This window comes from Lithobates pipiens, unplaced genomic scaffold (genome assembly GCF_037356315.1).
Source record: "Lithobates pipiens isolate NorthernLeopardFrog02 unplaced genomic scaffold, aLitPip1_a1.2 Scaffold_8, whole genome shotgun sequence".
Classification (NCBI taxonomy): domain Eukaryota; kingdom Metazoa; phylum Chordata; class Amphibia; order Anura; family Ranidae; genus Lithobates; species Lithobates pipiens.
This window is the reverse complement of record NW_027507903.1, coordinates 289,651,942-289,669,965: the sequence shown is the minus strand read 5'-3', so window position 1 is coordinate 289,669,965 and position 18,024 is coordinate 289,651,942. Positions and strand designations below refer to the sequence as shown.

Here is an 18,024-nt window from a genome sequence, read left to right as displayed (position 1 = left end):
ATCAACATTTTTTTGTGCTTTTAGTTTGTAACAACTGCAAATCACCCTTCATTGCCACCGACATGGAACAACCATTCTCTTTACTGTTAGTCTGTAAGGGTAAATGGAAAGCTGATCCAGTTTTTCTTTGACAACTGTCCTTGCTACAGTTCTTCAGGCCTTCCCAAAACTGCCTCAGATTACAGCTGTCAAGAAAAAAAGTTGCAGTCTTGTAACAAAACCTTTAAAGTGTATTTAAACCCAAAATGTAATCTATTGCAGCTGACCTGTTTATACAGGCTGCATTGGTTTCCCCTTAATTTCCATGGGGGGTTATGCCAATCCACACACCCCCCCCCCCATCCTAAGGTGACAATGCTCGCTTGCTGCTTTTCTGGAGGAGCAGTGTGGTGATTTTAGGCCGCTCTCCTTATTTGGACTACAAACACTAAAATAATCAACAGGTATTTTACTGTACTTGCAGAAGATGATAAAACAAATTCAGGCACTACATCCAAGGACTCATAAGCTGCAATATATCACATTTTTGCGTTTCACTTTAGATACCCTTTAACACTGATATGCTATACTTTAAAAAACGTTTGTTTTCTATCAGGTTTGAATTGATATAGTGGCTGTTACTCCATGTGCCAAGCAATAGTAAATGCGCCACTCCATTCTATATTAGACATCATGTTATGGTATGCCTAACCAATTCCATCTTTTAGCTAGCGATTCAATTAACAAATGCGCAACAGATTCTCCTTTAATGGACTGGAACATGCTCTTTACAGGAATGACTCGTCACTGTAGTCCCTGGGAGGTACTCGACAAACATTTCACACAGAGAAAAACAAAAAAAAAAAAACTCTAAAATGTTTTTAATTTATATCTGGAATAAATTATTTTCTTGAATATAGTCCAGTTGGGACATACAGAATACTAGTGACAAGAAGGCATCTAAGCAGGTAGACCAGTCACTATATATTGCCTTTATTACACTAAAGGGAGGGGGGGTGGGGGGTTGGAATTAACCAGGACCCCTTAATCCCAAAGCGAGATACCACAATACACTCTTCCAGCTGGATCTGCTGAAAATCCTTTCATCTCAGAGCAAGGACAGCTGCCAACTTCTCTCCTTTGGTCTTTTAGAAAGCAACAAACAGAAAAAAAAAATATATAGTACAATAAAAAAAAAAGAAAAGAAACTGCTTTATACAAAGTGAGGAAGGTAATTCCTCTTGCTCCTCAAACAGAAATTACAGAAGTTATGCTCCCGCAGAACCTGTTAGAGGCATGGATGTAAGTGTTTACTCCACAGAGACGGTCCTCCTTAACTGAGGTGGAAAGGCATGCAAGGCTATGCAAGCCCCTATGTAGACAATCTGATCACACGTCACTTTGGAAATGCCAAATGGGACCCTGCAACAAACTCCCTGCTTTGTTATATTTGTCTTCATCCCCTTCCAATGGGGAAAATCAGTCCACTGCTGCATGCTACCTTCCCCTCCTTCTTTAGGCGAGGCCTGGATCCAAAGTCAGTAGCAGCAGTTAAAAAAACAAAACAAAAAAAAACAAAATAATGATGCCAAGAGAATTCATATCTCTCTCTCATCCCTACCTGCTTTTTTTTTTTTTCTGCCCCAAATTTCCTTGGGGGATAAAAATAAATCTCTGTTATTCGTCCGTTAGATCCTGTACAAAGAGAAGTTGTGAGCGGCTAAATCCAGCCTCCTGAAGGGTTGGAGGCACAGGGGCTTCCTCACTGGGAAGGCACGGCAACACCCTACGGGGAAAATTCGCCACTATCTGGAATTGCTCTGGGGTCTCTTTCAGAGAGAAAAGAAAATCGTGAATTACCTGAAAAAAAAAAAAAAAAAATACCACAAATTAGCCATATTAAAAAGAAACCTAAAATCAGAAACAAACAGCATTCTATGTAGTAACAGAGAGGTTAGTGCTACAAACTACTGTCACCTGCCCATTTGTTGCACACAAGACTTCACAATCCGTTTTCCCTCAATATGTTAACAAGCACATTTGGACATAAGCAAATTAACCTACCAGTGTTTTGGTTTGTTGGGAAAAATTCACAAAAACTTGTACGGTATATATAAAACAATCTAGCCACGCTAAAAGTAACCAGTGTTACTCAAAACATGTGTATCATAAAAAATTTAAAACAAATAGATAATGGTCCCAAATAAGTCCAAATGTGTGAAGAAATGGAGATGTACTAATGGTCACCTCGATGAGCTCCCAAATGACGTCAGATGCGACGAAAGGCGTATGGCAGAGCTTACACTCATGACATCACCACACATGCTGAAACCAGAAAGCAATCGGATTCCAGGATTGGTATTTTAACATTCAAGCGATTGTTGTATTTTGATATTGGGTGGTTGGTCTTATATTTATCAATAAATTGTCTATACGATTTTACACCATGTGGGTCTTCCCGATGCCTTTTCTATATACTTTGGATGGAACATCTCATGTTGCTGGTCAGGAGACTGATGACCATTGGTGGAGAAACTGGACATTTTACAGATGATATATCAACCTATATAGCCTTCATGACTCTCTTCATACAAAGGATCCACATGTTCTGGTAAGAGTCCTTTTTGTCTAAGGTGGAAGTAGACCTGAATGTTGTGCATTTCGAATTGAAAAGATACTTTTTACATCCCATTTCTTCACAAACTTGGACTTATTTGGGACTATTATCTCTTTCTTTCTTTTTCATTTATTATGATACACTTGTTTTTAGCAACACTGGTTACTTTTAGTGCGGCAAGATTGTTTTATACTGTTTCACACTTGTGTGACTTGTCCTGCGACTTGGGACTGCATGACAAGTCGTACTCCATGATTTCCAATGAGTACCGTTCATATCTGTGCGACTTCAAAGTAGTCCTTGCACTTCTTTGGTCTGATTTTGATGCGACTTGAGGTCCATAGATCTCAAGATTACACAGGCATTGGTTCAAGTTGCACAATCTTCAGCTTGTACAAGTGTGAAACGGGCCTGTTTTTGCTCGTTATTTTTACAACTTGTACAGTATACAACTTAATGATTTGGCAGAATATGAACCCAGAACCTCATAGATGCAAAACAAGAGTGCTAGCTACCTGGCTAATATGCTGACCCATTCTTGGAAACAGAAATATGGCACAGGGTGCATCTTGCAGACAAAGGCATATCACAGTGTAAGACAATAAGAGCCTGCACATAAATCAAAGCAGAGCATTCTGCACATCAACCAGATTTAATCCATCAGTTTCATAATGGATTTATGCATTTTATTACTGACATTTTACGCAGTGCTCTACATGCACTGTACATTCACATCAGTCCCTGCTCTCTTAAGTTTACAATCTAAGGTCCCTATCTCCTACTAGGGCCAATTTAGACAGAGGCAATTAACCTACCAGCATGTCTTTGGTGTGTGGGAGGACCCAGGGGAAACTCATGCAAAACTCCATGCAGACAGTGTCCTGGTTGAGCTTCGAACTGAGGATCGCACTGCTACAAGGCACATGTGCTAACCACTAAACCACTTTACTGTCCTAGATCGATAGATGTTAAAACGAGTGCATCACTGGAAATGGCGAACTTACTGACAGGGACTGTGTGAAGAGAAACCTCCGCTCCACTCTAGTATCATTTGGCATCTTAAAAATGATTTTCACACAATCAGGATGGTCCGGCTGTGGTTCTGCAGGAAGACCCTCTGACCTGCGTTCCTTTTCTTCTTGCAGGGTCTGCAAATCATATCAGAAATTAAAGCAAAAAACTTCAGATAAATATTTTAGTAATTCATACTGATCCATTACTTAGTCCAGAGGTCTCCAATAGTGCCCCCGCTGCTGGAGAGTCAGTGGGAGGAATAGTGCCCCGTCATTGGTGTCAGTGGGAGGAATAGTGCCCCGTCATTGGTGTCAATGGGAGGAATAGTGCCCCGTCATTGGTGTCAATGGGAGGAATAGTGCCCCGTCATTGGTGTCAATGGGAGGAATAGTGCCCCGTCATTGGTGTCAATGGGAGGAATAGTGCCCCCTCATTGGTGTCAATGGGAGGAATAGTGCCCCCTCATTGGTGTCAATGGGAGGAATAGTGCCCCCTCATTGGTGTCAATGGGAGGAATAGTGCCCCCTCATTGGTGTCAATGGGAAGAATAGTGCCCAGTCATTGCTGTCAATGGGAGGAATAGCAGCCCGTCATTGGTGTCAATGGGAGGAATAGTGTCCCGTCATTGGTGCCAGTGGGGGAAAAAAAAAAACTCCATTGTTGGTGTCAGTAAGAGGAACGGTTTGTATCAGTGGGAGGAATAGTGCCCGAGGGCAAGTAGTAGTGCCCAAGGGACGCAGTTTGCAGACCACTGACTTAGTCCAATGTATTCATTAAAAAAAACAAAAAGCATGAATGCTAAAAAAATACAGTTCGTATAATTACTACGTATAATTTGCTTCCTGTAGTACCCTGTACTGCATCCCTCATGCTCGGAAATCAGCACCATGAGCCATTCAGAGCTTCATTACGTCGCACACCGATTATTCTTACAATAGGTTTAACCTCCCTAGCCGATTTTAGCATCATAAGCGGTAACCCCGGGCCAGACTCGGGATTGCATCGCTGGATACAGGGAGGACACAGGGAGAGTTACTTACCTTGTCCCCTGGATCCAGCGATGTCCTCCGCGATGTGTGATCGAGCTGTCCTCCGCTCGATTCACACAGTGCCCGAGTGTCTATCTGTTCACTCCTCGCTCTTAGTAGATATCCGAGCTGGAGCCAGGCGGAGTCACACGTTGTGGAAGCTAAACACTTTCTGGCTGTCTCTCCTACCAGACCCTGATCCGATACCGGCTCTATTGGCTTCCTTTTTTAGATACAATACAGGAACAGATATGGTTGTGCTCATAAGTTTACATACCCTGGCAGAATTTATGATTTCTTGGCCATTTTTCAGAGAATATGAATGATAAACACAAGCATTTTTCACTCATGGTTAGTGTTTGGCTGAAGCCATTTATTATCAATCAACTGTGTTTGCTTTTTTAAAATCATAATCACAACAGAAACTACCCAAATGACCCTGATCAAAAGTTTACCCTGGTGATTTTGGCCTGATAAGATGCACACAAAGTTTGAATGGCTGTTAAAAGGTAACCATCCTCACCTGTTTCCTTGTAGTGTGTGAGTGTGAGTGTGTGTGTGTGTGTGTGTGTGTGTGTGTGAGTGAGTGAGTGAGTGAGTGAGTGAGTGAGTGAGTGAGTGAGTGTGTGAGTGTGTGTGTGTGTGTAAAAAGGTCAATGAGTTTCTGGACTCCTGACAGACCCTTGCATCTTTCATGCAGTGCTGCACAGACGTGTCTGAATTCTGAGTCATGGGGAAGCAAAATAATTGTCAAAGGATCTGGAGAAAATGGTAGTTGAACTGTATAAAACAGGAAAGGGATATAAAAAGATATCCAAGGAATTGAGAATGCCAATCAGCAGCGTTCAAACTCTAATCAAGAAGTGGAAAATGAGGGGTTCTGTTGAAACCAAACCACGGGGTCAGGTAGACCAACTAAAATTTCAGCCACAACTGCCAGGAAAATTGTTTGAGATGCAAAGAAAAACACCACAAATAACTTCAGGTAAAATACAGGAGAAAAAAAATGTGGTGTGGCTGTTTTTAGGGCTGAAACAACTAATCGATTAATCGACAACTAATCAATTATGAAATTAATCGATTACTATTTTCATAATCGATTAATCGGCCAGTAACATAATGGGGTTAAAAAAAATTTTTTTTTTAAATTAGCCCTTTACAGTAAAAAAGGAGCAAATAATCGCTACTGTAAATATTACGTTCACAGTTCTACAGTAACAAAATGAACCCCTTACATTAGTGATTATCTGGTTTTTTTGTACTATAAAAGGGCTAATTTCAGTTTTAACCTCATTATGTTACTAAACGTCTTAGAAGCAGAAACGCACTACAGTTCATCTACATGGTTTCCTATGGGACATATTCACGCATGTAATGTGTTTTTGCAGCAATTTGTTTTTTAATCTGCCCAACAAATTGGCCAAAAAAAAATGCTAATCGCCGCAAAATCACGTGCGCAAAAATCAAAACGCACAGCAGAAACAGATCAAAAGCAAACTGCATTGGTGTGCACCGAGCCTTATGCTGGCCACACGGATCAATTTTCAGATGAAAAATCTTTGTACATTCCCTGAATGAAAGAATGCTGTTCGAAATTTTCACTTGTTTTTAACACATTCTGTTTTTAAAATGAATGTAATTTCTGAACGAAAACCACATACACTGTGAAAATTCCTTTGACCAAGACATTTACTATTTTCCAAATTTTCCTGTCACTGTGGTTGAAAATAAACGTGGGTTTGACCCCCAGTAGCTATTAGAAAATCGAACGAACTTTCTTAAAATTACATTTTTCTTTTGAAGGAAGACATTTTTTTTTTTTTAATAAAATTTTTTTTAAAAAAATGACCTGAGTCTGATGATATTTATCCGATTCACCCTTTAATAGTATATACAGCATATCTCTCCTCTAATAGTATATACAGCATCTCTCTCCTCTAATAGTATATACACAGTATATCTCTTCTGTCTGTTATTCTCAGAGTGGATTAGATATTTTGCTCCCTAACCATATAGTTGGTCATTTATATTTACCACTGAATAGAGATATTTAAGAATAAATTCCTGTTTTCCAAAACTTTACATATTAACTAAATTATACAGCACACTTTTCTTTTATGGTTATTAACCGAATAAATTGATTAATCTAAACAATAAATCGGCCAACTAATCGATTATGAAAATAATCATTAGTTGCAGCCCTAGTTGTTTCAAGATGCACAATAAAGAGGCACTTGAGGAAAGCGCTGTGGAAGGAGGAGTGGCCGCCATTTTGTTGGTAGGAAGCGTTGGACGCTTTCCTTTTGCTTCCATTTTATGTATGAAATGTGAGTTTAAGAATTTTTTTTATAAATAATGTTACTCATTTCCTGGATGTTTGTGCAATGAGAGTACCTCTTCCATTTTTTGCCCATGTGATCGCTACCCTAGGTTTGTGGAAGTATACTATATAGCCAAGCCTTTGGTGGGTCAGTAGAGGAAGGACTCCTTGCTGCATCCAGTGTGCCATATGAGGAGTAATCCAAGATTTGACCAGTTTTGCATACAATTCACTGCACATATCTAATGTGCTGGCGGTAAAAGTCAGTGATATTGGGTTCTGGTGGTGGTCTTTCCTCTCTCGCGTGTTGGAAGCCATTCCGATTTATACTATTAATGAACTTCTTTTAGAGTAATTTTGTGTTAGCAGCTATATTTGTTTATGCTTTAGCACAGCAAAGTTCTCTTTTTTAAAGAATGGGAAATGTTTGTTATATCGGAGGCGTAGAGAACAGAAGCAACACAAGTGGCTGACCCCTCCGATGACTCCAGTAGAGTGTGGCTAGCATCGATGCTCAGACAATTGTCTTTACAACTGGCTGAAAACCAGCTCTTTTTGTAGAAAAGGGATTTTGAAGGGCGGGAAAATACAGGACACGTTCGCTCTCCTTGCTAAAACACAACAACCTTCTTTCCATATAGTTGCAATAACTGGTTCACATGGTGTACCTCGATATTCCACTCAATATATCATTAAAATATTTAGGGATTTTTTTAAAGTGGAAGTAAACCCTCCTAGAGTTTTCAGCCAAGGAAGCTGCCATCTTGGCCTCCCTTTAATCTTTAACTGCCATGAAGCTGCACATGTGATCAGTTATGACACCAGCCATTGGATGGTTTGACAGTTTGGTTGAGAGCCCAACCAATGTGACAGTTAGCATTTCCGGCATGCCGGGAATGTAACTGTTTTTTCAAACTGTTAGATCGATGGGTTTACTTCCGCTTTAAGACTGCCTACACGTCCAAAGTACAACCTCTCTCTGCTGATCTTCAACCTTTCTAGATAAATATTCACTACCACGTTTATCCACTGTGGATGCTAACCAGCTCAATGCTCCACTGACCGAGGACGAGATCCTTACAGCTTTGGCTCAAACACATAATGGGCGGGCACCCAGAGCAGATGATTTTCCCTCTGAAATTTACAAGAGATACACCTCACAACTGATATCGACCCTTCTTAAAGTTTATAATAATGCATTCGTAACCTGGAAACTCCCCCCCAATGAATGAGGCAATTATCGTCATCCTATTGAAACCAGGAAAGGAGGCCCTCTCACCGGATTCTTATAGACCTATCTCATTGCTCACATTTGGCCATAAACTTTTGGCTGGGGTACTGGGCAATAGGTTAGCCAAACATATTCAAAAAGTGATTTATAGGGATCAATCTGTATTTGTACCAACAAGGTCCACGGCTCAAAACCTACGCAGACTGTTTTTAAACGTACAATTGCCTACTGTCAACCCCGGTAATAATTGTCTTAAGACGCTACCAAAGCATTCGATAGTGTCGAATGGCCTCATTTTGTGGGTGGTATTGTCAAGATTTGGGGTGGGTACCACCTTTCTCAGATGGATACAGCTGTTATATGCATTCCTGTCTGCAGGTATATGGGGTCATGGGGACATATCGGAACCTTTCCAGTTGTTCAGGGGCACTCTGCAGGGGTACCCACTTTCACCCCTGCTGTTTGCCATGGCCCTGGAACCATTGGCCTCTCATGTCCAAGCTTCACAGAATATTGTAGGCTTCAACAGGGGCTCCCAAAAAGATGTAATTTCTTTATATGTGGATGACACTCTGATTTATCTTGGAGACACGGATAAATCTCTGGGGAATGTGATGCAATTGATCACCGACTCTATTGGAGTTCACTATCAACTGGAACAAAACGGTACTCATACCCCCAGACCCACTTCCACAACCTATACCAGATTGTGCAGGCACTGCCCAAATGGTCACTAAATTCCGATACCTCAGAATCCACGTGACTCAGGACCCAAGCCAATATATCACACTGAATCTGGTCCCATTGTTACAAAAATTTCGGGCTAAATGCTCGGCATGGACTAAACTTCAGATATCAGTCACTGGTAGAGCCAATTTAATTAAAATGGTATGAGCCCAACAACATTTGTACACATTTCATAATGCTCCCATATGGATCCCACATAAATGGTTTTCCCAAATAGACTTACAGTTTAGAGTTCTGATCCGTGGAAATAAAATAGCACGTATCAGCCTATCCACACTGCAATTCGACAAAGACCAGGGCGGTCTAGCCATCCCCCCATTCTAGGTTCTACTTTGTGGCTTCCCAAGTTCAACAATTAGGAGACTGGGAACATGAGGATGTGGCAGACTCCATTAGGAATTTATTAATACCAAGTGGCTCTCTGACTCCTGCGTTATCCCACTTGGAAGCAGGATTCTCACATCTGCCCCAAAAAAGCCCCACAATAATTCTCTTGAACACTTTATGGAACTACATCAGAACGATCATGCATGTCCAAGGTTTTTATCTATATACTCCCATATGGCATAATTTTAATTATAAAGAATTAAACAAACTTCAGGACTTCCAAATCTGGGAGAGGGCGGGTATTCTGTATATCTCTCAGTTATATAATGGCACTACACTTAAATCCTTTTACGGAGATACAGGCAGAGTTTGCACTCCCCAGAAGTCAATTTTCAAATACCTGCAACTTAGGCATGCTGTTCAGAGTGAGTATAGAACCTCCCTGCTTGCACCAACGACCCACCCATTACGGTCTGATGTCTTGTTGGTAGGGTATAGAAAGGGGGTGATCTCAAAAGTTATATTCTAAACTGTTGCAATACACACATGATGCTTCCACACTCCCCTGCAAAAAAGGATGGCAAAAGGACCTGGAACATATAGATGGGGAAACTTAGAAATTATGCCTGACTTCTGCCCCTTTAGTGTTGGTCTCGGCATCACACAAGCTATTTCACCTTATTACATAGAGTGTACAGAACACCAGTTCAACTCCATAAATGGGGGATAAGAGAATCGCCAATATGCCCAAAATGCAGTAGAACCAATGACGATTTGCTACATATGATATGGAAATGCCTGCAACTGTTCCGTTATTGGTAATATCTCCTGAGTTTTCCAATTCCCATTGGCACATGATCCAATTATTTGCTTACTAGGCGCTCTGGAGATATCCTCACTTTCTCTGAGCGGTCATACTGTAGTGCTAGGTCTATTGTACCTAGCTCGCAAACTGATTTCTTGGTATTGTATATCTCCACAGGTACCATAAGGAAAGCAATGGGTGGATACAGTAAATAGTACATTGATAGGTGAAAAACTCACTTATTAACATAGGAATGTTCTTAAAAAAATGATATTCATTGTGGCAACCGTGGCTAGATACACCTGGATTAGGTCCACACCAATTGGTGAAGGACAGACTACTACGAATGTAAACCGGTGGATAATGGGTCAGTAGTATAACAACCAGAGGAGCACAAAGCTTTCATTCTTCAGATATATCCTCTTAGGCCATGGTAATCAAGCTTAAGATTTAGTAGACATTTCTACTATTTTTTGTTATATGATGATTTAAGTATTTAGGGACATACCTCTACTGCTCTAAGCAGTCGCATATTGCTTAAAAATAATGCTACGCGGCACCATTATATAGATGTTTCGGAAGATGTACTTAGTAAGATTTTAAACCTCTACTCCTTGTTGATTTATAAAAAATATGTCCTTCTGTATTTGATATATTGCTGCACATGCGTCATGTATGGCTATAGATCTGCTTCTTACTTCAATAAACCTTTTTTCGGATACAAAAAAAACAAAAAAAAAACAAAAAAAAAACAAAAGGTTCCACTTCTCATGTAAAAAGAATAAAAATAAGTTAGCTGTACATTGTTAGCGTCAGTTTATGATTACCCTTTTCTTCCTCTCCTCTGCCAGCTGCCTGAGCTGTGCCTCCTCCTCCTCCCTTCTCTTTTGCTCCTGCTTCTCCCTCTTCTTACGTTCCTTCTCCTGATCAGCTCTCAGGGAGGCAAGATATGCTTCATCCTGTTGTTGCCTCAGTACCTGAGTCTGGTTTCTCTCCTCCCTGAAAATGAAAAACCATTACAAAGTGGCTATTTCTATCCAAGGGCTTATTCAAACCGTTGGAATTTTCAACCTTTTTAATAGATGGCAAATGCATGACGGCTGCAACCACTGCAAGTCAAAAAGCAGACTGAACATGGAGAGAAAACTTCTGTAACCACACATTACTACGTATATATTTTATAGTGAAACTTTACATGATCATGGTCATTGATCATATGTTGGCCACACTGAAAGTTTCAGTAGGCAAATATAGTGCACTGAACATGAATGAGGAGTCTACACCAAATCCAAAACACTTTAAAGTCATATAGCCACATGCTAATCCAGTATTGTCCAATCACTTTTTTTTTTAATTATATCCTGCAGTGTCAACCAGAATTGCCTGGTTTTACTGCTGTATGTGCTCTTTTAGGATGATTTTAATTATCTTGTGGGCCATCAGTAAAATAGGAAGGGAGTGGAGATTTACCAAATGAGGACACAGATAGCAACAAAGAACTAACAGAGGTACTTACCCCTTTTCCAAATCAGTACTAAGAAGGGTTTTAGTTTGGTCATGCTGATAAACTGTAAGCTGGTCATGGACAGAAACATTGGGGTTGATTTACTAAAGGCACATTAGAGTGTGCACTCTAAGTGCAGTTGTTCAAGAGCTTAGTAAATGAGGGGAAGCTCTGCAACCTCCCATCCTCCAATTATGTGCAAGCAAAAATGTATTTTCCTTGCAGGTGATTGGGTATTCTTTGTAAAGAGGAACTTTACCTCAGTTACTTAATTCTGGAGCAACTGCACAGTCTACTTATTTCTAGTAAATCCCATTGCTCATCAATGTCAAATACAAGATATATTTTTGCCCTTTAATCAACAGGTTACAATTAAAAGCAACCTATTGTATTCATTCTCTGTAAGAGTTTCCTCTTACAGAGAATAAAAAAAAAAAATAATTATAATTTATCCACACCTTTCCAGTCTCTCGGACACCAAGTAGGTCTGGTTGGCATCCATAATGAAAGTCAGTTGGTTAATTAGGTCCTGGGGTTGAATTAAACCTTCCAGCCTTCCCACCACTGTCATTCGGCGGTCCTTCAGCGTTATCATGGCTAAGAATGGGTAAGTGTTCTCACGTAGGGCCTGGGAAACTTTAAAAAAATAAAAATAAAGAAAAAAAAAATTGGTTCCTAAAATTCACACATTATATGCACAAAGTAAACATTTAGCACAGTGATACCCACCTCTGAATCCCTCTGGCTTGTTAGTAGAGCATGCCCAAAATAGCATTCTGCTGTTGATGAACTGAGACACCTCCGATGTGCACAAGGTGTTCCTAAAACAGGAGAATTTTTTTTTTTTACCTGATCACAAAACCTTCAGGCAGAAACAGTTCATCAGGTCAGAGTCATGCGATTTACCCAACTTATGGAATGGCACCTTAGGCAGGACCGGGTTGTAAAGTCAGAAGTTTTTTTATCTTAATGCATTCTATGTATTAAGATAAAAAGCCTTCCCTTCCATGTGCAGCAGCCCCCCTGATACTTACCTGAGCCCCAGCTCTATCCAGCGATGTCCACGAGCGTCTCAACCATCCAGGACTCTCCCTCCTGATTGTCCGAGATACAGCAGTGATGCCATTGGCTAACTGACTGACAGCAGTGGGAGCAGAGAGAGAGAGAGAGATACAGAGAGAGGGGTGGGGCCGAACCGCAGCTCTGTCTCTGAATGGATGCATGGAGCTGTGACTCGGCTTGGGTGCCCCATATAGCAAGTTGCTTGCTGTGGGGGCACACAACAGGAGGGAGGGGCCAGAAACACCAATGGCTCCCGCTGCTGTGTCTGAGCCAATGGGGAGAGAGAGGGCCTCGCTGGATCGAGACCAGACTCTGGTAATTATATGGAGGCTGGGGGGGAGCTGCTTGCAGAAGTTTTTATACTTTAAAGCACAACTCTGGGTAAAAAAAGGTTATACCTGTATTTGTGCCTGCACTGGAGGGGTTAACTGCTCATTTTGTTCAGGGAAGAGTAAAAAACCTGATCCTTCACGATTCATCAGTGGACTGTTCAGGATGTCCTCAAGACTAGAGCCATGGATTTGATGACAGGAACAGTTCACTGCACAAAACTGCTAGACCGTGGGGGGGGAATTGATGGGTCTGGATGGCAGGAGCTGGTCTTGTGTGGGGAGGATCAGGTAAGTATATCTTCATTCCCCTAGACATAAGCGAGCAATTAATGCCACTGGAAGGCTACATTTTTTTGCCCAGAGTTGGCCTTTAATGCAGTGCGGTGATGCTTTCTCTGCTTTTCCACTATGGATTAGTCATGTGACCTGCGATGGCACAAAACTAACGGGTGGATTCTCGGCGTCCATGCACAGAGCACAATTTACCAAGGCAAACAAGCTTCCCCGTTCTTTTAAAGGTATAGTAAGTCAAATGTCTTGTACCACAGAAGTCTCTTGTAATATAGACCTCTCATTGGTAACATGTTTCTTCACTTTACAGCAGTCTCATGTAATGTTACAGCATTCCTTTTGTGATGTTCACCTCTCAGTTAACATATCCATCTCTAGTAACATTACCATTTCTTGGCAACAACATCTAATACAACAAATCATTCTTAACATGCATCACCCTGTGGTAGAAAAAAAATCAAGTCCAATGTAATGTGCAACAGTCTTGTAATACAAGAGATTATGGTGTTACCAGACAAAGAAGCATAAAGCAGTTCTGTCATCACATGGCAATGATTAAAAGTAGGTCTGCCGAAAAAGCTGTGAAGGTTGAGTAGCAGGTACATGCAGAAGCATGTTTCAAAAAACAATTCTGGGTAAGAATGTAGGACACATGTACAGGTTAGATTTGCAGAAAAAGACATACTCAGGTTTATAACAGGCAAACAGGTGTAAAGATTAATGCCCACCTGCAAAACTCATCAGAATCCTGATGATCCTCCCCATGCAGATAGACCAGCAAAAAACGTAGCTCCTGTTTGGCATCATTAAGAGCCTGCCAAAACAACAAGATAACACTGTTAAATATTGAATTATAAGCAATATCAGAATAAGTCTTTATCAGGAATACTACTATACAGAAACTTTTTTATATCACATGTAAGGACATAACAAGGACACTGGTCAGTGAATGGAACAAATTAGGAGTTAGCAGTGCCAAGTGCAAATGGCATAATGTACATTCTGAACAGGAAGGTGGAGATATGTAGTATGAAATGACTATGTAATATGTATAATGCATTATTCCTTACAGATTATATAAATACAGTGCCTTGCGAAAGTATTCGGCCCCCTTGAACTTTTCAACCTTTTGCCACATTTCAGGCTTCAAACATAAAGATATAAAATTTTTATTTTGTGAGAAGAATCACCAACAAGTGGGACACAATTGTGAAGTGGAACGAAATCTATTGGGTTTTTGAAATTTTGAAAAATTAAAAAATGAAAAGTGGGGCGTGCAAAATTATTCGGCCCCCTTGCGTTAATACTTTGTAGAGCCACCTTTTGCTGCGATTACAGCTGCAAGTTGCTTGGGGTAAGTCTCTATCAGTTTTGCACATCGAGAGACTGAAATTCTTGCCCATTCTTCCTTGCAAAACAGCTCAAGCTCAGTGAGGTTGGATGGAGAGCGTTTGTGAACAGCAGTTTTCAGCTCTTTCCACAGATTCTCCATTGGATTCAGGTCTGGACTTTGACTTGGCCATTCTAACACCTGGATACGTTTATTTGTGAACCATTCCTTTGTAGATTTTGCTGTATGTTTGGATCATTGTCTTGTTGGAAGATAAATCTCCGTCCCAGTTTCAGGTCTTTTGCAGACTCCAACAGGTTTTCATCCAGAATGGTCCTGTATTTGGCTGCATCCATCTTCCCCTCAATTTTAACCATCTTCCCTGTCCCTGCTGAAGAAAAGCAGGCCCAAACCATGATGCTGCCACCACCATGTTTGACAGTGGGGATGGTGTGTTGAGGGTGATGAGCTGTGTTGTTTTTACGCCAAACATATCGTTTTGCATTGTGGGCAAAAAGTTTGATTTTGGTTTCATCTGACCAGAGCACCTTCTTCCACATGTTTGGTGTGTCTCCCAGGTGGCTTGTGGCAAACTTTAGAAGAGACTTTTTATGGATATCTTTGAGAAATGGCTTTCTTCTTGCCACTCTTCCATAAAGGCCAGATTTGTGCAGTGTACGACTGATTGTTGTCCTATGGACAGACTCTCCCACCTCAGCTGTAGTTCTCTGCAGTTCATCCAGAGTGATCATGGGCCTCTTGGCTGCATCTCTGATCAGTCTTCTCCTTGTCTGAGCTGAAAGTTTAGAGGGACGGCCAGGTCTTGGTAGATTTGCAGTGGTCTGATACTCCTTCCATTTCAAAATGATCGCTTGCACAGTGCTCCTTGGATGTTTAAAGCTTGGGAAATCTTTTTGTTTCCAAATCCACTTTTCAGTTTTTTTATTTGCTAAAAAAGTTTAAAATATCCAATAGATTTCGTTCCACTTCACAATTGTGTCCCACATGTTGGTGATTCTTCACAAAAAATTAAAGTTTTATATCTTTATGTTTGAAGCCTGAAATGTGGCAAAAGGTTGAAAGGTTCAAGGGGGCCGAATACTTTCGTAAGGCACTGTATATAGATAAATATATAAAAAATATATATATATATATATATATATATATATATATATATATATATATATATATATATATATATATATATATATATATATATATATATATATATATATATATATATATATATATATATATCAAAAATAGGAAAACAACATGAAAACAAGTGAAAAGTTCTCCAAATTTTCTGTGTATGATACGATGAAGTGTAAACAGTCCTACACCTTCTCCAAGGAATGATCGCACAATCACCGCGTGAACCCTCCACCACATGAAATGGGGGCTTACCAGACTTAATGGATCCTACTCAAAATTATATTTGGAGGATCATATATGCTTGTAGATATACATAGGCTTTTTCGGTGTTGTCCTTTTCTGGAAGACTTTCAAGTGTGGCTATTTCCTCTACAGTATGTCTCCATCCACATAAATCGTCATAGGTAATGGGGTAGATATAAAGGAAGGAAGCAGGGACCACAATAGTGTAACTCCGTTTTTCGTTTAAAGTAATTTAATAAAAAATTATCAAACTCACGTGTACAAAGAAGATGATGTCTGCTTAAGACGAAACGCGTCGGGACTTCACTGCAGCCTGAGATTTTATTGAAAAAGCGTTTATGTTCTTTGTACACGTGAGTTTGATAATTTTTTATTAAATTACTTTAAACGAAAAACGGAGTTACACTATTGTGGTCCCTGCTTCCTTCCTTTATATCTACCCCATTACCTATGACGATTTATGTGGATGGAGACATACTGTAGAGGAAATAGCCACACTTGAAAGTCTTCCAGAAAAGGACAACACCGAAAAAGCCTATGTATATCTACAAGCATATATGATCCTCCAAATATAATTTTGAGTAGGATCCATTAAGTCTGGTAAGCCCCCATTTCATGTGGTGGAGGGTTCACGCGGTGATTGTGCGATCATTCCTTGGAGAAGGTGTAGGACTGTTTACACTTCATCGTATCATACACAGAAAATTTGGAGAACTTTTCACTTGTTTTCACGTTGTTTTCCTATTTTTGATATATATATTTTTTTTTTATATATTTGTTTGGACATTCCAGCTTTGTTTATCATATACAGCAAAGAGTGTTTAAATGTATTTATTTGTTTGCACAGTTTAATGTATGCACTGATTACATTGGTCACATTGTAATGTGGTAAAAACAAATAAGCGCTACACTGTTTTTCACAAAATTTATTATGCCACATTTGTACACCTAGATGTTGTGTTAGCTGCTGTTTGTATACCGTTTACACATTTGAATAGCGCAGTTTTTGGTTCTTTTTGAAAAAAAAAAAAAAAAAAAAAAAACTGTATATACATAGCCATACTGTAAAGCGGTCAGGAACAAAAAAGTTCACACACTGATGTGCATGCCTGCTAGAGTACATTTTTCTGGATTTAATTAGCTAGGGTTTTAAAGCTTTAGAAGGAAAAACAGTTAAAGTGGTTTTAAAATCAAACATTTTTTTACCCAACACATTCCTTGTATGAAGGTAAAAAAATGTTTAGGCATCAGCACCCCCCCACCCCTATACTTACCTATACCCTTATGCGATCCAGCACTGTGCACGTCTTCAGCTCTTCTCTCTACTTACTTTTGGGTCCCATTGGCTCTGCTGGGGCAGAGAGCCATTGGCTCCTGCTGCTGTCAAATCCAGTGACGCCAGTCAATGGACGCAGCAGCAGAGCTCAGGAGCGAGCACACACACGAGTTCCACCATGGGAAATGGCTTCCCATAGGGGCATTGGACAGAGAGAACGGGCCAGGAGCGCCAGCAGTGGGCTCGTAAAGAGGAGGGTTCAGGGTGTCTCAGTGCAATTCCACTGCACAGAGCAGGCATGTATAGACTTGTTTGTAAAGGTCAATTATTATTTATTTATTTTTAATCCAGCATGTCTGGCTTGTTAAGTGTTACCTGGCTATAGGTCCCCTGGTAAAACACAGGGTGTGTTCTGCCATACTTCTCTTCAAACATCTGTATAAAGGAGACGATGTCCCCCACAGGGTCAGTAACTCTGCTACGTGGGTCTGGTCGAATAAAACGAATGGCAAACCTAAAATAGAAAATAATTTTTTTTTTGCACAGATTCTCCGTATATAATGGATTATAAAGAAAATATATACAACTTACCTAAATATATCAAGTAGTGTATAATAGGTGATGCGGAATGGAAGCATGATCAGGTAGTAACCCCAGCCCAGAAGCCCCTAGAACAAAACACAATCATATTACATAGTTCACATTTATTAAAACATCTGGAACTTAAATCTTCAGTATTGTCCATAAAAGCAATTTTTTTTAA

General features: G+C 40.1%; 1 protein-coding gene across 1 annotated transcript in view; it reads right to left on the bottom strand.

Moving 5' to 3' along the window:
- Window positions 1–843: 843 nt before the first annotated feature.
- Window positions 844–18,024, bottom strand: part of FAF2 (Fas associated factor family member 2) — a 30,125-nt gene continuing 12,944 nt past the window's right edge. Inside the window, exons 4-11 of the mRNA XM_077472397.1 lie at window positions 17,853–17,929; window positions 17,637–17,775; window positions 13,986–14,071; window positions 12,302–12,393; window positions 12,031–12,208; window positions 10,896–11,067; window positions 3,601–3,744; window positions 844–1,839 (exon numbers count right to left, since the gene is read on the bottom strand). Coding sequence (XP_077328523.1) covers window positions 1,657–1,839; window positions 3,601–3,744; window positions 10,896–11,067; window positions 12,031–12,208; window positions 12,302–12,393; window positions 13,986–14,071; window positions 17,637–17,775; window positions 17,853–17,929 — 1,071 coding nt within the window. The 3' untranslated portion in view covers window positions 844–1,656. The remainder of the gene's footprint in view (window positions 1,840–3,600; window positions 3,745–10,895; window positions 11,068–12,030; window positions 12,209–12,301; window positions 12,394–13,985; window positions 14,072–17,636; window positions 17,776–17,852; window positions 17,930–18,024) is intronic.